The sequence below is a fragment of the Paramisgurnus dabryanus genome, chromosome 3 (assembly GCF_030506205.2).
Source record: "Paramisgurnus dabryanus chromosome 3, PD_genome_1.1, whole genome shotgun sequence".
NCBI lineage: Eukaryota > Metazoa > Chordata > Actinopteri > Cypriniformes > Cobitidae > Paramisgurnus > Paramisgurnus dabryanus.
Window position 1 is genome coordinate 22,266,785 of NC_133339.1, and position 23,306 is coordinate 22,290,090.

Genomic DNA, 23,306 nt, shown 5'->3' on the forward strand with positions numbered 1-23,306 from the left:
GCTATTTAATAGTTAATTAAAGAACATTGTTTTCTGTATTGGTTAGCAGATAAGCTAGATCAAATGCATGCACACACACTATCATTTATTTATCCGTCACAGTGGGCATATTCCTGTGTCTCTGTTGTTTTTCTATCGAAATTGCTATTGATATAACTATATGCTGATATCTAACACGCATACAAACCTCTCTGCATTTGTTTTATTATTCATGTAGCGTTACTATGTTTGTGGGAACATTCATCAAAATCTGTCCCACACACACACACACACACACACACACACACACACATTTACATAGATAAATAAGGACATACTAAATACTGCTGTTGCTTAGGCTATTTTTAAATGTTAGTGATTCACTTCCTAGAGGAAAATGGTATTGCTCAGTGTTTACTCTTTCATTACTCATGAGATTGGCAGAGAAATAGAAACAAATGAGACAAGTATTTACATATAAGAGTATGGATCTGTAAAATGAACATATCATACAGGTAAAATAATCTGAGTTGGGGTAAATTTGATCAGAAATGTTTAAATTCTTATTAAAACCTTCAATAATATTCTAAATTTGGATTTTGCAGAAAAGTTTCCTTTTAATCTAATTGCTGTCTGGGAGAAATTATTGAGATATTAAAGAGATCTCACCTGTAATATTTTGTTTTTAACTTTTTCACGAAGAACCATTTTTGCCTGAATAGTAAAGAACCTTTAAAGGGGATATGTCACAATCATTTTTTAAGATGTCAAATAAATCTTTGATGTCCCCAGAGTACACATGTGACGTTTTAACTCAAAATACCATACAGATAATTTCTTATAACATGTTAAAAGTGACACTTTGTAGGTGTGTGCAAAAATGTGCCATTCTGGGTTTGTCCTTTAAAGGGACAGTAAGTAGGGTTTTAAGTGTTTTATTAATCAAAATCAACGTCTTTATTCATAAATATGCCCTTACAACGGACAAGGAGATCAGTGATTACATAACGGCTACCGTAGTTGCAACACGCATTTGGAAAGGCGAGGTGCTAGAGAGCACTGTTCGTTTGAATGCAAAATACAATTTCACCACTAGATGGGGGTAAATCCTACTTATTGCCCCTTTAACATGCAAATGAACGGATGAAAGGCAAACACTGATCACAATGGTGGTTTGTTGCAATTGAAACTCAATTGTGCGGTCAATTATATCAATTCTCTCTGCACTAAATGGTTGGATAGTGCAGATTAAGGGGCGGGTATTATTATAATAAGAGCTCCTTCTGACATCATAAGGAGAGACGAATTTCAATTACCTAAATTTTGGTACTTCTGAATTTTTTTTACATAAACCATGTTTATTTATAAATCAATTTCTACATTATGACAACCCTAAATGTTTCCAAAAGAGGTTATATTTAGCTAACTTCTGGGGAGACCTTTCAAACATGTGGGCATCTAAAGACACTGCAGTTCACTCGTTCTTTCTTGCGTCTGTTTTTTTTTCTTTTTTTATCAGTCTCTTTCACTTGCTGTCTTTCCCTCAGCTCAGTAGCTGATAGTTTCCGCAAGACCTTTCCAAGCCCTATCTCTATTCGTCAATCTTTCTTCAAGAAAAACGTTTGCACTTTTTAACATTTTCTTGCACACTCTTATTTTTTCCCCTCTTTCTCTCTGCCAAAAAGAAAGCATAGATACAGATATAAGGATTTGCTTTCCTTGACTGAACTTAAAAACCTGACTAAAAAAACTAGTTTCCCATTTATTGGGCTGAGGCAGTAAAACTCAGCCAAGCTAGAGGTTAACCATTTCAAATTCTTCTTTTTCCCAACTCTTTTCTTTCTTAACTGGGCGTTTTCAGGACGAGTTGCCAAGTGTAAAGTGCTTGTTAACCCTCAGCTGGGCGCCTTCCTTAATGAGGGGTCTTTATTCTCATCCTCGCATGGTTCTGTGTCTTTGCTGGGGAATTTAATGCTTATCTGGCAACCTATTGAAGGTTTATTATAATGGTCCTCTTTATCTAAGAGTAGACAGACTCTTGAACGCCTGAATCTATCACACACATACTATCCCTTATTCTCTCCGTGTGTGTGTGTGTGTGTGTGTGTGTGTGTGTGTGTGTGTGTGTGTGTGTGTGTGTGTGTGTGTGTGTGTGTGTGTGTGTGTGTGTGTGTGTGTGTGTGTGTGTGTGTGTGTGTGTGTGTGTGCGCGCGCATGTGTGTGTGTGTGTGAACGGATGGGTGGTTAAATGAACAGAAGCTTTGCTGTTAAGTGCTCTGATTAGCTGCAGTAATTACACTAGCAGGAGGCATTAGCACACACGCAAATATGCACTCACGCAGACACTTATTAAACAAGAGCGTGCGTTGCTTTTCTGAGCATTTGTTTAAGTGTGCATATGCATGTATGTTTCTCCATGTTTACATTGTGAGTGATGAGAAAATGTGAGGTGGTGATTTCGTATGAATTCATACAGTGTGAATTGTGCAAGCATGAAGGTCCACCCATAACCCCAAACATAATAACAAAACAAGATTAGAAAAACAAATCTGTATAAATTTCCATAAAATTGTGTTCGATAATCCGGAGCAGAAGTCAAACTGAAGTCACTTCGCTTACATACTCTGATCTGCCTCCATGTGAGTGTATTAGTAAATGTGATCTTCCAGCTTCAATAGAGGTCACAGATTGAAACCCGAGCGTAAGACACTCCAGCGCTTTTATCGATCCAGCGTAGGAAAGGACTCAGCACAACTCTCGCTCACTGTCACACACATGCCACTTAAATCCGGTTGTGATTCACCATGCATCACGGACCACCAGTGTAGAGGCGGATTGGTCATTCTGTCAGATGACTACTGTATGTGTGCCTGTGGTCATTTTCATGAAAGAGCTTGTTTTTAATATGCATCCCTCATCAAAGGGCACATGGATGGCTGACCCACCGACAGATGGACATGAAAGGGTCAGAGAAACACAGACGGAGAGAGAGAGATGGGTAGAATAAAGCTGTAAAGGTCACGTATAAGGTCAATTTATGGATGGTGGTGTGTGGTCGAGGGTGGTCGTCTATACAAGGACTGATGTGTGTATGTGAGATGTGGCGGGAGAAAGCTGCTCTGTGCTAACTCACACTATGTACATAAAAAATAATCATAGCCATTCTTCAAAGCTATGTTTAGAACTGATTTGAGAAGGAAACCTAAAATTGTAGCTGCAAACTATTAGCAATTTACAACTACAGTAAACATAACATAGTTAGTCGTTGGTTTACCATCCACTATAGTAAAATATGTTCCTTGCAGAATATTTTTTTTGGCTCAGAGGATTTCTCCCCTCTCTCTCTCTTTCCTGTCCTCTTCTTCCCTCCTCTGTCTATCGTTCTCCTCTTCTCTTTCTCATCTCTATGTTTTCCACATTCATCTCCTCTCTTGTCTTGTCTGTTCATTTCTACTCTCCTTTCTCTCCTCTCTCTTCAATCCTCTCTCCCATTTACTGTCTTCTCTTCTCTCTTCTTTCCTATCCTCTCACTCTCTTCTATGCTCTCCCTTCTCTCTCATCCCAGATAAGATCAAAGGCAGATAAGTGTTGAAACTGCTGGCAGTAAAGCTGAACATGTGTGCATGTGTGTGTGTCTAACTCACAACACTTACATGAACTTTATGATTTACGGGTTCCATCTGCACATGTAGATTTCTCATCTTCTTTTGTCACACACACAGTATAGCATATCTAGTCAATAAATTACTAATCACTGTGCTAGTGTATTTACAAAATAGTAACAGATAGATGTATTATTTAAAGGAATAGTTCAATAAAAAATAAATATTATTTACTCACCGTCATGTTGTTGTAAACCTGTATAAGTTTCTTTATTCTGTTAAAAAGAAGATATTTTGATAAATAATGGTAAGCAGACAGTTGATGGTACCCATTGACTTCCATAGTAGGACAAACAAATACAATGGAAGTCAATAAGTACCGTCAACTGTTTGCTAGCCATCATTTATCAAAATATCCTCTATTGTGTTGAACAGAATAAAAAAACTCATACAGGTTTAGAATAACATTACGTTGAATTATCTTTGGGATGCCAAATGAGGCAAAATACATTGAAATACTCGAGCATTTACATTACACTTGCGCTGACATATGATACACTTGTGCTCATACAACGAAGGCTAGCTGGGGTGTGAAAGCTGTGTGGTGTATCAAGATACTTGTGCCAGACAGTACCAGTCGTGGCTTTTAGCCTCTTGGTCAGTGCGGCCGACTCTCTTGTCACACCCAAACACCGGTTTGAATCCTGCTAGAAACAGCTTCAAGTAGATTCTGATGTGTTTACTGATATTGCTTTTAGGGCTGCACGATAAATCGCATGCAATATCACGTGCATCTTGTCAGTAATGCCGGTTCCTTGATTAGTATTAAATCCCCAACAGCTGCTTTCAGATGGCGCGGCATTAACTGCACAAAGCCGTAGTTCACTGACAAGCTGGGCTATATCGCATACACAGTGTTTGGGGAAAGTTACTTTTAAAAGTAATGCATTACAATATTAAGTTACTCCCCAAAAAGGTAACTAATTGCGTTACTTAGAGGCTGTTTACACTTGGCATTAACATGCGTTTTCGTCGATCAGATCACAAGTGGACGACGTTAATGCCAGGTGTAAACGGTGTTCAAAACGTTTTGAGCTCGTCCACTTTCGACCACTTTCAACCACATCCAGAGGTAGTCGAAACCACTTTCGATCGGATCGCTTTGGAGTTGCAGTTGTGTGGTTGAATGTGTTCAGATTTCTCTAATCTGAGGTATTAAACACAAGTTTTACGTCTTTTTTTGACTTCTGGCGTGAACATATGGTGAACAGCGCTATTTTTAGCCTTTCATTGATAAACCTAAAGCGGCTGATCTCCGTAGTTTAGTTTTGAAAGCGTGTGAAAGTTGCGCGATCCTATTTCATCAATTGCGCTGAAAATTCATAGAAAGCTCTTACATACACACGTACAAAACACTGTGCAGCACGTTTACTTGATAAACAAGCAGTGGACTCCGACATAATATTAGTTTGCATCCATATAAACTCATAATTACTCCCGCTCGCGTTTGAATGACAGCAGAGAGAATCGCCCACCGTCTCACAGATCATCCCCTCACAGTATTCAGGACAGAAGCGGTAGAAAGTGGACAAAAGAGACTGAATTAAATACCAACATAATGTGTCTCTCTCGTCCACTTGTGATCCGATCGATGAAAACACATCTTAATACCAAGTGTAAACAGCCCCTTAGTTACTTTTCATGGAAAGTAATGCTTCCGTTACTTTTAACTTACTTTTGCGTTATTTTTCTTACTTGGCTGACGCTTGATCTCTTTCAGGCCTTGCAGGTGTTTTTTATGATCGCAAAAATGTAAAGCTCTGGCCTGCCATCTCTGTTTCTGTCTCAAACTGTTCCGGCTCAGGCGCACAGAGTGCGTAATTCTATGTTAATATGTTCAGTTTAATTCAATGCATTATTTTATTTTAAATTGAATTAATTAAACTGAAAAGTAACTCACATTACTTTTTTTAAAACAGTAACTCAATTAGTAATGTGTACATTTATAAAGTAATGCGTTACTTTACTCGTTACTTCAGAAAAGTAATATTATTACGTAATGCACGTTACTTGTAATGCGTTACCCCCAACACTGCGCAGACATATCGCAGGTGATACGTCCGCGATAATTAATGCGAAATTGCCCCGATTGTCAGTGAACTACGGCTCTGTGCAGTTAATGCCGCTGAAAACAGCTGTTGGCGATTTAATACTAATCAAGGAGCCGGCATTACTGACGAGATGCGCGTGACAATCACGTGCGATTTATCGTGCAGCCCTAATTGCTTTGCTTTCTTTAGATAGAACAGCCCTGCACATGTAGTTCAACCACATGTATTGGCACTAGTGTTGGGTGTAAGTAGTTACTAAGTAATTAGTTACTGTAATTCAATTACTTTTTCCTTGAAAAAGTAAAGTAAGGGATTACTTTTATTTTTCCAGTAATTTAATCAACTTACTTCTGATGTAATTGAACTAAATACAGTGTATGGACTGTAGATCAATTATAATACAATAGTGAATTTAACATCAAAATTTATAGTCTGAGGTTAAAATGCATGTTTTTATGTATCCTTCTCACTTTACATACTTTGGTGAGTTAATAAGAAGCAAAAGAAGTTAAGTTTGGTTTCCCATAACCATATTCCTTTAACTCTTTCCCCGCCATTGACGAGATTTTCCGTCTTTCCGCAATACCGCTATTATCCACCAGGTGGCGCCCTTCCGCAACTTTTTAAAACCGGAAGTATTGCCCTATGGCAAGCTGCTGCATGTCCGTTTCTGTTTTAAAGATCACTCTGAATGGGATCTCTGTGAAAAGTCCGTCACAAAAATGGAATTATCTCTGCTTTTTGCTCAAAATATGGTGTTTTTGCATAAACCTACCCATATTCAAAAGCTGATTGCAAAAGAACCACTAAAGGTAGGATGAAACGTTTTTTTTTTGTTTGAAAGCAGAGGGTCTGTTCTTTCATTTGGTATATTGTATGTTTATATATTTAAAGAAGAACATTTTCTGGAAGGCATTAAACTTTGGTGAAAATCATGAAAAACGCTGGCGCTGGCTGGCAACTTTTTTTAAAAACGCTGGCGGTGAAAGAGTTAATATATCACCAAGCCCTAAAACTACACTCTATAGGGTTGTGCACACCAAAACTTTTAAACACGGCTGAAAACGCCTGGAGGAATGCCAAATGCCAGCTGTTTTTCAGCTGAGTGCCAGCTTTCTTGAGCTGAGCGCTTTGGTAGCTGTGATACTTCAGCTGTGAGCGGGTTGGTTGTTGGTAATGTTCTGCCCCTCCTCCACTGTGATTGGACGGTCGTGTGAGAACTGACATTGATGAGCGGAGCTTTTCACCCAAAGTTAAATATTTTCAATTCTAAGCGCTCACCGCTGAGTGCGGAAAAAGTGCAATGGAAACAATTGAAAACATGCGCGGGCCGCGGGCATAAAAGCTTTGGTGAGCATGCCCCTTAAGAAAGAAAAAAAATTGTGTTATGTTTTAACACATTATGTGTCATTTTGTGTTGATTTTGTTTAAAAAAAAAAAAAAACACAAATTGTGTTAAAAGTAAGTTCAAATGATAACACAGAGATATGTGTATTCTGGGACAGCGCATTTAGTGTGTTGTCCCTAAACTAATACTGATTGTATTGTTTTAACACATCCGTTCTAAGGGTGTACTCTGCTGAACGAACCTTTAGACACTACTCTCCCAATGTCCAACACACACACATAAGCTAGATAGCTAAGACTGACACAAAAACCTAAACTAACACATTCAATTCAGTCCTCCTCAGCAGAAGACAAAATGACCCTCACACGCACAAACGCACAGCCTTACCGCCCAAGTGTTAGCACACTAATCCAATGACACGGTACATTACATGCCCTCTTCAGTCATGGTAACAGAGCCTCCTCTATATGTGTGTGTTTTAAGAGGTAGAGAAAAGGCCGTCACTTCATTTGCTGGCTACCACAGGCAGTGTTTCTGTAGTACGGTTTATCTGTTTTACAAAAAAGTGTTGAGTTTGTCTGTGATTACGACAAACTTTCATTAAACCTAAATTCCACAACAAATTGTTCAGACTTTAAATTCTGATTGGATGAGCTCCGGTTGTAAAATTATGATAAACGCACACCTGTGCACAGTTAGGTTAATGAACTATAATACTTGAAAGAATGGCGACCTGTTTATTTTATGAACTTGCAAAACATTGGCACCACAGGTGTAAGTGTGGGACGGATTACTTGTTTAACCAGCCAATAACCGGCTGGACCGTTTTAAAACATACTGTAACTTTTTGCAGTTTAGTTCTGTGCTACTATTGGCGCAGTTTTTTGTTTGCATGTGTCACTGGGATTGACCTATTTGACCGTTTTGACCTCTATAACTACGGGGCCTTACACAGAATAACTGCACGCTGACCTTGTAACTGCAAGGCCACAAGCAGACACATGTGGAAATGACCCAGAATGATCTTTAAACACACGGAGGAAAGAAAACATTATGCTTAATACTGAAGAATTAGCTGATGAGTGTGTGTGTGGGTGAGAGAGAGAGAGAGAGAGAGAGAGAGAGAGAGAGAGAGAAAGATCATATATATGCTAAAGAATATCTGGGCCAGTCTTTTCCATATAATGTCAAAGGATATCTTGTTAGTGCTTTGATGTACTGTAATGTGCCACATGCAAATGCAGGGGTGTTTTTGGAGGGTAAAAGTGTCTATTGGAGATGTTTTTATTAATAATTAAAAAATAATGGGGGGTTTTGATTACTGGGGTGGTTACTGCACCCCTGGAACTTACAGCCCTAAAATAAATTATTTCTATTGAATTGCCCCATATGTTTGTCATCCACCGGCATGTGTGCATTTATGTGATTTTCTCACCATGACACACGGCATCTGCTGTAGGTGTGCACTCTCTTATTAAAGTCTCCGTCTCCTCTTCGCAAATGGTGCAGGGCAAGCAGGGGTCCAGTGAGCTGACTTGTTCGGAGTAAGTTTCATCTGTACACTCCTCACAGATCGTGTCGTGATCGTATTCGCAGCGCATCATCACGCCCTGACCCTTCGGACACACGGTGCAGGGTTGGCACTTGCCCGACAGGCTGTCCATGAAGTAGCCGTAGTTGCACACGCACACTGCGTCGTTGGAGTCAGTGCATGGGGTCTGCATGCGCATGAGACCTGTGCATTCATTACACACCTGGCACTCCTCTGTGTGACTGTAGACTTCAGAAAATGTCTCACCTGGACAAAGACAAAATTAGAATGGCACAATAAATCATTTTGTATTTGTTATTCTTATGTTATGCCTAAAGTGAATGGTCTCTATCCAGCGTCATTGTAAAAAGCTTGGACTTAACTTTTGTGTTCCACCATGAATGAGAAGGAACAACAGAATTAGTGAAAGAAAACATAGAATATATTAATAAATATATAAGATAAGTACATTTTAGGATGAACTATATAAAAAAATTATAATCAAGAAAAGAAACTGTGCTGGGCATCTGTTAAAATGGTGACAACATTCATTTTATTGTGTTACAGAGATCTGCGTGCACTGTTTGAGTCATTGGCATTGATTTCTGTGTGCAGAAAGTTTTAGTGCAGTGGCGTTACTGTACTAAATCTACATCTATTCAAATGACTCCTGGGACAAAACAGATACTTTATAAAGTACTTAAAAATTCTGAAATACTGCAGTCCACAGGTAAGATCATTAGAGTCGAGGTTTGGTTGGTTAGTATGGCCCTATTACCTCTGCTGGTAGATGCTGTTATTGCACCTGGTTCTGGGTTTAGAAGGCAATCTTTTACATTGACGACAATTCAAGCAAACAAAATACATTTTTGCAAGTAATTTATAAATCTCTGATGCTTTTGTATAATTTAATAGATGTTTTGGTCAGTGCCTAATGCTCGGTTAGGGTTTAAGTTAAGAAAAATATTTTCCCATATGAGCGTTTGAGCTTTCATATGAAAACAATACATTAATTTTGCATGCTTCCACTGAATACAGATGGAAAATTATTGGGAATCTGTAAATTATTGAGTAGGTTTGTGTGTAGCGATGCTTCCGGTGAACTTGGGATTGGAACAAATAATGTGTGTGAGACGGGCGTTTTAGATAACACAGAGTTTGAAGGGTTTGGGATGTAATCCTAGCTGAGGGGGGATTTAAATAACCTTCCCTGGATTTTGTGTCAGTTTGATAATAGAAGGAGGAAGCAAGAATGACAATAACAATTTGTTGTTGCCTTTTTGTACAAGAAAGAAAGAGGAACCATTTTTTTTATGGTTTTTTGGTAAACCTAGTTGTTTTAAATGCGTGGTCATGACAGCTGTTGATTATACGCTGTATATGAGGTCTAACAGATGTCTCTAATAACTCATTTGTGTCAGCCAGAGAAATATATAAATTAGGGCTGTCAATAGATTAAAATATTTAATTTCATGATTTCATGAGTTAACTCGCGATTAATCGCAAACTAATCTCACATTTTTATCTGTTCCAAATTTACGTTAATTTAATAATTTTCCGTTTTTTAATACTCTAATCAGTATGGGTGTGGACAAATATAAATGCTTTATGCAAATTTATGTTACACCAGCCTGTTTACATTTTCATAAGAACCATCAGCCATTGTTTTGTATATGAATTTTCCTTTCAGAAGACCATTTTGTCTCTCCATTTCCGTTTTCTGCTGCATCATTTGTGAGCTGTGCTGACAAATTAAGTCAGATGAGCTTATTTTATAAAATTAGAGTTTTATATTTTGACATTCATTCAAAAAACTTCAAAACAATGCATGACTTGTTTGTATCTTCAACCTGTTCCCAGTGTTTGAGAAATGTCCAGATATGAAGATACCAAAGTCTGCACACAAACATAATTTGTAATAAACTTAAAGCTATCCACATTCATTTTAAAGCTCTGTATTTACTGTCATTTTTTCTTTTTATTCCTCTTTTTAGGGGAAAGTGAATGGGAACCATGAGCAACCGGGGTAAATGGGTGACCATAGCTGTCCCTATCCCTATTCCCTTTCATTTTATGTGAAACTGAAATTATACGCTTGGACATATGTTTCGTGACAGACAGAAAGTCATATGGGTTTTGTACATGAGGGTGAGCAAATTAAAGGTTGAAGTCACCTTTTAAGTAATACAATCGTCCTTTGGGTTTTCTTGTCAAAATAGAGTGTGAAACATTCAGAGTCGCTTTCGTAAATAAAATTTGAAACCTGTTCAGACTAATTTATGTCCTGCACTTAATAGATCATTACCATAAAAAGATCTGTCAAATAAATCTGGGCTGTTGTATTGAACTGTTCCACCTTTATTTTTGTAGTAGATCCAAGTTTCAAAAGAAAGCATTGTGAACAGGATGTGAAGTGGATGTCAAGCAAAGCAACAATGAATCTGTTTCAGTTCCACACAAACACTTTAAGACAGGTTCTATACATAAGATCCTTTATTGATATACAGCATAAACCCATATTATCTAACTGTGAAGCACTCGAAAATGAAAAGCTCAAATAGATATCCGCACATTTAACCAAATGTCAAAATCAGCTAAACTTATCTCTGTTTTTTAGACTGATCCAGTAAATCTGACATGGAAGCACAAGCATCAAGCCAGAATACAGAAAATACAAATAAATAAAAAGTGGTGCGTGACTCCCTTAAGGAGAAGGATTCAAATAACCCTACTTGCAACTTCTCTTTGTCTGTGTTCTTCTAATGTTTTTATTCTCATAGCGCTAAATAAACAAACGGACAATCTTTATTTGTTTGCTTGTTTGTGATACAAACAAAAACACTGAACTCGAATGAATGCAGAATAGTGTTTTTGATTCAGTATTGGGAATATTTTACTGCTTACTGTGCACTTACCCGAAGGAACACTGGGAAGCTCAAATGTAAATGCAGCTAAACGCCACCTCCGTCAAAAATTAGATAATGATGTTAACTGAATGGTCTTGGCACGTATTATACATTCATCAAATACTTTTGCATCAAATCCGCTAATCCTGGCCTCAAGCCATTTAGAAATACCAGTTTGTTGGCAGAATCCATTAAGAGCCTGATAAAAAATGCTCATTTAAAACATCAGATGCACTTAGAGGGTTTTACATCTGAGCTTTTCAATTAGAAAGGCAACGGTAAAGTTAATTATAAAACATCTGAAATCTCTAATAAAATCCTATAAACTCACTAATGAAAGGACTAACATGCCAATTGCATGTTCCTACCAGGAGAATGATTGACTGTTTTCTACATAAAATCATCCTATGTAAAGAACTGAGTAACTTAACTCTTTCCCCACCATTGACGAGTTAACTTGTCAATTAAGAGAAAACTCTTCCCAGCCAATGACGAGAATTTCCGGCTTTCTGCAATACCGCTATTATCCACCAGGTGGATAATTCCACAACTTATAAAACCTGAAAGTATCGCCCTAGGGCAGATGTCTAGGGGTATGTCCATGTAAGTTTTGAAGATCGCTCTGCATCTAATCTCTATCAAAAGTCCTTCACAAAATGGAATTATCTCAGCTTTTTGCTGAAAATTTGGTGTTTTTGAAGAAACCTACCCATACTTGAGAGGTGATAAAAAGAGAACGTCTCGGTTACTGGCACTGATGCTCGGCTTTCTCAGCAATAATATAGCTGATTTGGTGTTGTGCACCTGCTGCTTGAATGCGCGCCTGGCGAGGCGGCGCCAGCATTATGCAAATACCAGTATGCCAAGTTCATTGGCATTTTGTTAGTTTCTCGAAGTAGGAGTGGTTCCCAATTCGTCGGTTATGAAGTGACGTCGTAGTAGGATGAAACATGTTTTTTTTTAAAGCAGAGGGTCTGTTCTTTCATTTGATATATTGTATGTTTATATATTTTAAGAAGATTTTTGAAAATCATGAAAAATGCTGGCCCTTTGTGGCAACTTAAAAAAAAACGCTGGTGAGGAATAAGATTGAAATCAATGTTGAAATCAATAATAAGATTATGAGACTTTAGCATGGCTTTCACCGACACAGGGTCAAAGATTGTTTAACCAGCAAATCAGGTAATTCATAAGTTGACTTAAGGGCGAGGTGTTTCTCTACCTGTCGTATTGTGATCGGAAGCTGTTCTTGACATCTAATTAACAGTAAATAACACTTAACATTCTGTTCCTGTCATGTTTGCTCTTGTTGTGCAGGTGATGCTTGAGCTAATGACTTGGTTACCATAATCAAGGCATTAGCGACATACAAAACAACTGCTTGAACATGTTGTGCAGCTTTCTGCTGCATCTGTCTCTTGACACGTCAGCAAAAGCAAATATGCCACTGGTTTTTATTATCCACTGGAATGTACCTCCGATTCTCTGATAGTAAATAATCTTTTGTTGGTATTGTGTTTTATACTTTCACACACACACAAAGACACAACAAATGATATTATTTTTAAGAGCGTGCATGTCTCTGGTCTATATGAGGTGTTGTGGATTATGGGTAAACATATGTGTCATGTGATTAAAGCCATGGTAAGCCATAAAAGTGTCAGTTCAGTCAAATAGCCCTTTCAACCCATCTGTTTGTTCTCTCTCTCTCTCTCTCTCTCTCTCTCTCTCTCTCTCTCTCTCTCTCTCTCTCTCTCTCTCTCTCTCTCTCTCTCTCTCTCTCTCTCTCTCTCTCTCTCTCTCTCTCTCCTTTATTAATTATTAATGAATGAATATGACCTTGTTCTGCTGCGGCTATTTTAAAGATCAGTCCATTTATTTTCCATCTACTACTAGGCAATATAGAAAAAAATGATCTCATTTTGTTGGTATCTATGTCTTGCCAATTAGTTCAAAAGTCTTAAGTAAGAAATAAAATACAGTAAATATCTAGTTACTTAATATTATTCATGTTTTATTTTATGAGGGAAATAAATGGGACTGTCACTGTCAGATCTGCTTGTGAACGCTGTAAGTCGCTTTGCATAAAAGCATCGGTTAAATAAATACATGTAAATGTATCTTCACGTAATTTCATTACATTTCAGTCTGCTTTTAAGCCCCCAGGATTTTTGCACTCCTATAAGATAATTACCTTATCACACTGTGCGACATGGATAGTTTAAACTTGGGTACGACAAGCATGTAGACTTTACGAGGATGACACGGAGGCTTCGATGTCTGCGTCACACGTTAGCGCTACGTCACCAGCATGCGCTGGTGGTAAACAAATACCAGTACGCAGGTCGTAGCAGCAAACACACTGTGCATTGATCATGCTGAATTTCTGACACTGTCAGAAAACTTTCGTAGGCTAGCTTTGGACGCAAAACCGGAAAAACGGCCGTCTTTGAACCTCTTTCACTGTACGACATAGGGCCACCGATGAAGAGCCACGATCACAGAAATTGCGGCGATTGTTTCATGATGGCAATCTCTCGTCTGGGACAGGCAAAATCATGCAGTGTATCCCAGGTTTTAGAGTTTACTTTATCCTTCTCGTTTGAGTTTGCCTTTTAACATGTCCTCTTTGTAGTAAGCAAAAACTGTTGTGACAGTGATATGCAGTAGATGCATTCGCCCGTGAGGAGATCGAACCATCAGACGCATTCACCTGAATTCGTCTCTCTACTGATTATAAACAGACACATAAAGCGCAACATTAACTAAAACAACAGGAAAGAGCCCAGCCCACACAAAAGTACTAATTAGTTTATGTTTACACTAAGTACTAAACAGTTTGTTTTAGTTTGATCACAGACTATTGTTTTTGTCAGGAGAGTAAACGAAAAACCTCAAGCCGCCTCAAAGTTGATGTTGTTCAAACCCGTACGACTACCATTAAACTCAAAATGTGAAGTAAACAATTTAAAAGGGCCATGTTTAAGTGCTATGAATGGGTCCCCAGTGCTTCTATCAACCTAAAAAACATGAAAAAGATCAACCAAGTAACTTAGTTTTGGTAAACCATTCTCTGCAAACATGTGAAAAAATAGGTCATTGAAATTTGGCTCTCCTTATGATGTCATAAGGAGATCTTATTATAATAAAACCGCCCCTTAATCTGCACTATCCAACCACGGCACAGCCATTTAGTGCAGAGAGAAACAGAGAAAATAATTCACATTTCAATTGAGTTTCAATTGCAACAAACCACCATCATTGTGATAAGTGTTTGAATTTCATCAGCTCATTTGTATTTTAAAGGACACACCCAAACCGGCACATTTTTGCTCACACCTACAAAGGGTCAATTTTAATATGCTATAATAAATTATCTATAAGATATTTTGGGCTTAAATTTCACATGTGTACTCTGGGGACACCAAAGATTTATTTTACATCTTAAAAAAATGACGTGGCCACTTTAACTGTTCTAGATTATTTGTTTCTTCCCACATGGACTGGAATTGTAAAATCATTTTTGGTGAGCTTAATTCATTCTTTTAAATTGTGCTCCAGCGATCAACCGAACATCAACCTAGTGACCTCCAGCGATAAAACTTTTGATAGTGTAAACAAGGCTTTACACCATGCAGCTAGCATCTCCCTAAAGTTGTTATGCCTTCAAAATAACCCACAAACCAGCCAGGTGCATAAAATCTTTCTTTCTGAGCTCGTTTTCTGCTTGGCTGTCACTTCTTGGGAACTGTACGGATTAATGTTTTCACACTATGCATGTTTGCCAGTATTTCACTGGCACATTCTGTAAAGCATCTTAATACCAAACGAAAAAAGAACATACATCCATGCATTCTATTCATCTTTAATCATAACCATATCAGCATTTCTGCATGGTTTTCACAAGTTGATCGGTATTAAAGAAACAGTCATACTAATAAGGTAACAAATCAAAGCTGCATGGAACAGTAGAACGAGCGGTAGAAGACCAATAAAACCAGCAACGGCTCCAGTTCTGCTTAAATGTTCAGTAGCATTAACCAATCTCTTCATCTCTCTCTCTCTCTTACTCTCTCACACTCTTTAAAGGCTGTATTAGCCTCTGTCTGGATGGGTCAGATCATCTGATATCGCCTGTGCTTAAATGCATCATTATCTAATACTGGTATATCCCAAATGCCCATCAGTCATTAGTCCGCTCTGTCTAAAACAGCACTCTGACTGATTCCAGATCAGCACTGCTCCTGCAGTCCATACCGGTATATACAGTACTGTGCAAAAGTCTTAGGCCACCACCACCAGACATGTTTTTCAAAAGTTTTAATGTCCGTCCATATTTATTTTTCAATCTATTTTATTAAGATACAAACAGAAAATACAGGAAATATGTACAAAAAAACATTTATTTTCAGGACTAATGTCTTTAGGCATCATCTGTGTTTAGTGTGACCTCTCTTGGCACTTACACATCTGTTTTGAGCAGAATGGAGTAAAAAGACTAATTTCATTAAAATTAGAAATTAGGATTTCATAGGCTTAAGAGATCCTGTAGTTTTCTGCTATTGTTCAAGTAGAAGGGAAGTTTACTTTAAAAACTTGACACATCAGTTTACCTTTTATACAGTTTTTAATACTACATACACAATTCCTGTATTTTCTGTATGTATTCTATTAAAGAGACTGAAAAACAATTAAAAATGATCACTATAGCATTGCACAAACAACAAATCTAATTCTGGCATAGTGGCCTAAGACTTTTGCACAGTACTGCATAGTATAATTCACTTATATTTTCTCTTTTTTGCATTTTAGTCGGTTCCACATACTGATACCGGACTTAAACCTAATCTTAAGGGTGTATTTCATGCATTCTGACTTATTAACACTGTTTAAGTTGTGTCCTCATGCTAAACATAGGCAAAGTATCAAAAAGCAGTTGGAGAGTTCTGTGCCGAATGCACTTCGCCAGGGTTCATAAAAGTTTCTGAAAGTTTTTTCCGATTACAGGAACTGCTTAAGACTTAAGACTTTTCGGAGATATGAAGGATGTAATACTACATTATAGGTACTCCAGATAAACATCAGATATGCAGAAACAGCGTGTGTTTAGGGGCGCTTTAACTCTTACCCACATTAAGTACATGGATTTACCATGTTGCTTTAAATACACTGTATGTCGATGTACTGTAAAATAAAGTGAAACAAATTACTCTGTATATGAAATATGATTTCGATTAAGTTTCTTAAAACATGTATATGAAAGTGACCTTGGCATTGGCATATACACTCTTTTTTAAATAAATCACAGTAATCAATGAAATGATCGAGCGAGTATGTGATAGATGGTGGGCTTATTTGTTATGAAATGGAGGCTGAGATTGTTTGTGTCATTCAGCTTTGTAACACACACACTGTGATGTGTGTTTGTGTGTATATGGGTGTGTGTGTGAGGGGATAGATAAAGAAAAACGGACATCTAAATATTTCAGTGGTGCTGATGGATGCATGTGTCTAGACTGTGTAAAGGATGAGGGGACGAGCAAGGCTGTAAGAGCTTTACCACAAATAAAATGGCACAAGGATCACAAAATGGGACAAGCTCATTTTTTGTTGATTCTGTTGTTGACAACGAATGCAGGTACTGTTCTAATATTATATTCACTGTCAGTGATATTTATATCCCATGCGGTTGAAAAAAAACAAAAAAGCACCGTTTAGGTTATTGATGTAAAGTGTCCTGTCCTGAAATATAAGACGTCCTCTATTTCAGGCATGTTGTCCTAAGTGCTCCATAAAGCTCATGAAGGACTCGCTCGTTTTTCTTACTAAGAGAATAAGGATAGAGTCACTATACTTCAAAATAAGCAGCGAGAATTGTTACAGAATGAATAAAAAACTCACTTAATTCCTAAATGTGTATTCTTTTTTCTTATTTTAATAGTTAAAGGTCTAGTTAATAGAAGATCTTTGGCATCAGTACGATACTGGCCTCTGGTATCCCAGCTAGCACCTAATGTCATCCAGGTAAGGTCATACTGTGGTAAATACTTTTAAAAGTATTATACCCCTAGGGCACAGTGTGTCTCTATTGATTTGGTTTGATCCATCCTTGTCATTTCTCTCTTTTTCGTTTTCTGTCTAACATCTCACTAACTATGAATCTGATATCTAAGAACATTTGGCCTTAATTAAAGCATCAAGCACACACACAAACAGCAGCTTCTACACCGTATCCAGATAATTGTGTAATTACTCTCAGCTGTCATACAGATGAGTGTGCATATATTATTTTGTGTGCACATGCGTGTGTGTATACTGTGTATGTGTGGGTATTCCCATGGCTATGAATATGAGAGGTTGTACTTACTGTCCAGGCATTGACTGCACTCGGTCTGTTTGGCCCCACACTCTTTGATCACTCCCTCTCCTGGTGGACACTGAATACAGCACTCGCCACTCAAAGTGTACTTCCCAGATTCACACTCTTCTTCTGCAGCTCGCTCTAGTTTCGAGCCAAACACCAGCCCCAGCTATTGACAGAGAGAAATGACAGGAATGTATTACTTAATCACATGGAAGGTCAGATGTGTTTCTCGTCTGCATAATCCCATTGTTTACCCATAACAGATATTCTGATCATTCTTTAAATAGAACGCTACTGTAGTAAGAAATTGGGGAATTGTTATTCATATAGTTTGGAGTAACATAGACTCTATTTTAACTTTGCTTTATAGCTATTTTCTCAGCTTTAGGTGCATAGACGGAGTTTGGGGGGGCACTGTCCTCCAGACCAGAGTCACTTATAATTTTTATGAGCTTTTAATTAAATAAAAATATAAGAATTCATATTTTATTTGTCTAAATTCATTTAAAGGGCACCTATTTCATAACAATGTTATTTTGTGTATTTGGTTTAATACAATATGTCTGTGTGGTTTATGGTTAAAAACACATTATTTTCCACATACCGTACATTTTTACAGATTTCACTCTCTTCCTGAAACGCACTGATTCATGTAAAAAAAATCTTTAATTTGAAAAGCTCTGTGTCCCTGATTGGCCAGCTAATCTGTACGTTATGATTGCCTGAATACCTGTGACGTCAGCCGGAAATGTGACGCTGCTTACCATGTTTGAAAGATTTGGTCACAATGCAAGGCTAACAGGCTGAGTCAAAGGGGAGGAATTATGATAATGTCGGTCTTGTCTACATCACCAATCCCAGGAAGTAAACGGTTGCCTACAAACAAGTGTGTTTGTTGTAGTCCAAGAAAAAACTTTTATGTTGGAGACGATGACTCCCGGCATCGTTTACTTTGGGGTTTGTACCTTTTGCATATTGTTAACATGTACTAATACACACTTTCACACCAAAGGAAATGTAAAATCGTGAATTGGATAATTGGTGCTCTTTAAACCATATTTAAAAACCATACAGACGCACTCTATTGTTAATCTCAAATTATTGCAGTACCCTTGTTTGCCAGTAGGTGAAACTCCGCCTATGCTTAGGTGTGATTTTTGTTATTTTACTTTTTACTAGTTGCTATAATCAATTTTTTTTATGTTTTTCTTTCTTTTTTGGCATTCTCCACAACATTTGACACCACCTTTAAAGGGGACATTTCACAAGACTTTTTAAAAATGTAAAATAAATCTTTGGTGTCCCCAGAGTACATATGTGAAGTTCTAGTTCAAAATGCCACATAGATAATTTATTATAGCATGTTTAAATGTTCGCTTTGTAGGGATGAGCAAAAATGTGCCATTTTGGGTGTGTCCTTTAAAATGCAAATGAGCTCTGCACTAAATGGCAGTGCCGTGGTTGGATAGTACAGATTCTTCTGACATCACAAGGAGAGACAAATTTCAATTATCTATTTTTGTACATGTTTGCAGAGAATAGTTTACCAAAACTAAGTTACTTTTATGATCTTAATCACATTTTCTATGTTAATAAAAGTCCTGGAGACCCAATTATAGCACTTAAACATGGAAAAAGTCAGATTTTCATGATATGTCCCCTTTAAAACATTTCAGATTAAAATAGTAAAATCACAAAATTACACTGATTTTAAAAGAGACACCAAATTGGATTATATTTGCATAAAATTTGCATACCTAATTGCCCTTGCTTCAGTTTTGCATATCTAATTGCAATGGGCATTTATTCAAATTGGTATGTATTTTAATTGTTATTTCAGGAGGTGCCCATCTAAATTTAGACTAAATAATACTTAATTTACCAGTCCTGCATAAATATGGAAAATTGGAACAGATTATTTGCATAATGCATGTTACATAATGTCTCATAGCCATTGAACTGCTTCTGCATGTTTGCTGCACATGGACTACAGTCTGGTAACAGCTGCATCAGAACATATTGGGCTGATTGCATTTCACTGGTGTGTCCAAAAGCAGGGGTGTGTAAAGCAAGATGAGCTGGGAGGCTGGAGTTATACATATGTCTATTGTATGTCCAGCTGTTTCACGCATACTGTCACGGGTACGATTACACATACTTCACACGTTAACGGTCTCCGAAACCGGGATCTTACAGACCCTTTTTACACAAGACAGCCATTAGCCCTACCCTGATCTCACACACAGCCTCTTCCCATATGGGCTGCCTCATCCACGGGTCCTGTTCCGTTTGTTAAGTATTTACAATAACCCGGGGGGTTATAAACATCCTTACACAGGTGTTTATGGGAATTTCTGGGCTTGGAGGCAAGTGCGTGTGTTTAAAGGGACTTAGAGGCTCATTACTGAGGATGCACCGTTCACTTTGTGCTAATTTACTACTGCTGTTCATCTTTCTCTCTCTTGATTGGTTCAGTCACATCATGTGCTCACATTCAGTGCCGAAATGCTTTTGAAAGGTTTATGTGTGTATGGAGCACACAAAAGGCACCTCACATTTTCAGCAGCATTGGTTTCCTCTATATTTTACACGTATAGGGGTTTAAACAAATTGCTTCCATAAACCTTTAAGCCTTTATCCAGCCAACTGTGAAACGAATCAAGACATTATACACTTTGATTTGCAGCACAGTACATATGTGGAAATACTATAAACCAATCCCATGATGCATCTCGAAACTGTAAAAATGGATCAATATAAAACAATTGGCTCATAGTGTTGAATTATTACATAGATCTTTACAGGAAAATCTTTTCATTGAAGTTCACAATGGTTTTGCAAAAGTGTATCACCACTTAACAATTTCTGGGCCCATAAAGGCTTTGTTTCGAAAGATTTATGTTATCGCTAAAAAATCTGTTTCTCTGTGGAGGCAATATGTAGGATTTTTTTTTTTTCGCTTCTGTAACCCTGCTGTGCTCTACTAAGAACTGAGTGGGCCTTGTAAAACAATTTCAGTCTGATATTGCAGTGAAAAGAAGCGCAGGTTCATTCATTAACCTGTGGATTCCAGAGTCATTCAAAAGACACATTCACAAACAAGCATGCATGCACACACACATTCACACACAGGGTAATTAAACTCCCTGCACATTTTCTCCTTGCATTCATTAATGAATTAGCATACATTCTGTCTCTCTCATTCCCTCTCTCTCTCTCTCACACACACACACATCCTTAAATAGAAGCCATACAACAATTGTTAACAATTATGCATAATTCGACGACACCATCTAGAGCCACAATCAAAGTAAAGATAGGAAACCTCTCATTCATCATCTACCTTCAACACACACACCACCTTCACTCTCTTTGCCCTTCGCGGCCTCCCCATCTTACCCTCCATCTCTTAGCCACATCCTTACTCGTTCTCATTCAGAAACAGATGCACTGGTACAGCGGCCAGCTCACCCCCTTCATTTACTCTCTCTCTCTCTTTCTTTGCTTCTTCCTTCTTTTTCTCTCTCAATTTACATCCGCTTGAGTAAGCGTGCCGCTGAGTTAACTTGGCAGGCTTTAATGGACTCCCTACTATAAGCATACCCAATGCTTAACACATCTTAGGATGTGTGTGTGTACTGTGTGTGTGTGCGTGTGTGTGTGTGTGTGTGTGTGTGTGAGGTCTGGACCTTATCATTGCTGTGCTGTTGAGTGATTTGCATTGCACCTGTCTGTAAACGCACTGTTATGCACCCTATCAGGCTTACTGTCCAATTAACAACCACACACAGTTGCGAATGAGCATAATACCAGGAAATATCAAGTCTAGACAACCTATGGCCTTATTTACCATCATCTGGGTTGTTTCTGTCAGCGTCAGATCTCTTGTTACGTGCAACGGGGACGCGGATTGCGAACAGTTGCGCGTCTCCAGACGCAGCTTCTTCACTGACTCTCTGCACCTGGATGAAACTCAATTGCCGGCACCGTTTGCCATTTTCCAAATCAGATTATTGAAAAGAGGTCACGCGGTAATTGTGTTTAGTCAAGAGCGTGTGCGTGTGTAAATTGATTTGCTTCGTGTTACAAGAGACTGGAGGTGATGCGGGTCACAAAGGGCTTGAGGTAGGGGACCCGAGGGTCACATCAGTCGTCAATCAGTCGCATCCCTCATAAAAAAAATGTGCTATGGCGAGTTTACGCCAAAATACAATTTTTAAATTGTATTTTAAAAATACATTAACATTTTAAGCACTTTCATTTTTAAGAGTGATGTTATTGTTTATGATTTACTGTTTTTTTATTAACATGCCGCTAAAGTGTAACACCGCGTACATTCTTGTAAAATATTTTTGATGAGGCACAATTGCACAAATACACAACAGTAAAACAAAAATAACAGCATAGTTGTCATCTATTCTTAACGCACATTAAAACGTCATAACATACAAAAATAGGCTAAACGAAGTAAAATAAATAATATGTGAGCCATTAAACCGGTCAAAATCAACGAACCATAGGCTGATGTAGCAAAGACAACTCGCTTAACTTGGAAATTAAAGTTGGTTACAGTTAGTATGTCAAGTACTGATTGATTGATTGATTAATTGGTTTAAGTAATATGTAGAGTTGAATGTAAAATTATATTTAAAGCTTAAAATGTTAATAAAAACGAGCGTGACACCTGTTCTCCAGAAACCGTGCAGCTGAGATTAGTCATCACAACCAAAAAACTGAAAACAAGTTCAGTTGTGTCCGCAGGCGCACTTCAGATGCGCAAAAGGAGAAACGGAGCACCACGAAGGCTAAACCGGTTCGCCAGATGTCTCACCTGTATAGCCTACTGACAGAAACCCCGCGAGAACAGTGACTGATGTAGACTGAGGTATGCAACACTTACCGCTCCACAAATCAAGATCCACATCAAGGTCTCCATGTCTGATAATTTCCTTCCTTCTTAAACTGTATATCTGTAAGTGTGAGTCATGAAGTGCACATCAGCCCTCCGACAGTTCATATTAGGTCCATGCAGGTGCTGGTGTCGTGCATGACTGCTGTCGGGACTTCAGGACTATACGGAAGCGCGTCCCTTCGCTCGCGGATGCGCGCCTATGCTGTCCTGTATTCCGCACTCAGCGCTGTCCAGCAGTGCACTGCGGAGGAGAGAGTCGTGCGCGCAGAGATGAGGGGGGCACGAGTGCTTTCAACCCCCCCCCCCCCTCCACCTCCTTCTCCTCCCCAAAACACACTCTCCCTTCTTTTTCTATATCTCTATTCATTTACGAGAGGTACACAAATATATCGCATCTCTTTAAGACTTTAAGAGTGTTTTTTTTATAATATTTGCCGTCGTTGCAAAAGATTATTTTTCCATTAAAAAGCTCATATCTACATGAGCCCTGTAACGCCACATTTTCTCTCGATAAACACATTTTATTTTATTACTTATTTAATTATTTATAACT

The 23,306-nt window shown here is 38.1% G+C and overlaps 1 protein-coding gene across 1 annotated transcript in view; it reads right to left on the minus strand.

The window, feature by feature from the left end:
- Window positions 1–23,020, minus strand: part of ngfra (nerve growth factor receptor a (TNFR superfamily, member 16)) — a 36,659-nt gene extending 13,639 nt beyond the window's left edge. The window contains exons 1-3 of the mRNA XM_065277719.2: window positions 22,742–23,020; window positions 17,845–18,007; window positions 8,476–8,838 (exon numbers count right to left, since the gene is read on the minus strand). Coding sequence (XP_065133791.2) covers window positions 8,476–8,838; window positions 17,845–18,007; window positions 22,742–22,777 — 562 coding nt within the window. The 5' untranslated portion in view covers window positions 22,778–23,020. The remainder of the gene's footprint in view (window positions 1–8,475; window positions 8,839–17,844; window positions 18,008–22,741) is intronic.
- Window positions 23,021–23,306: the final 286 nt, after the last annotated feature.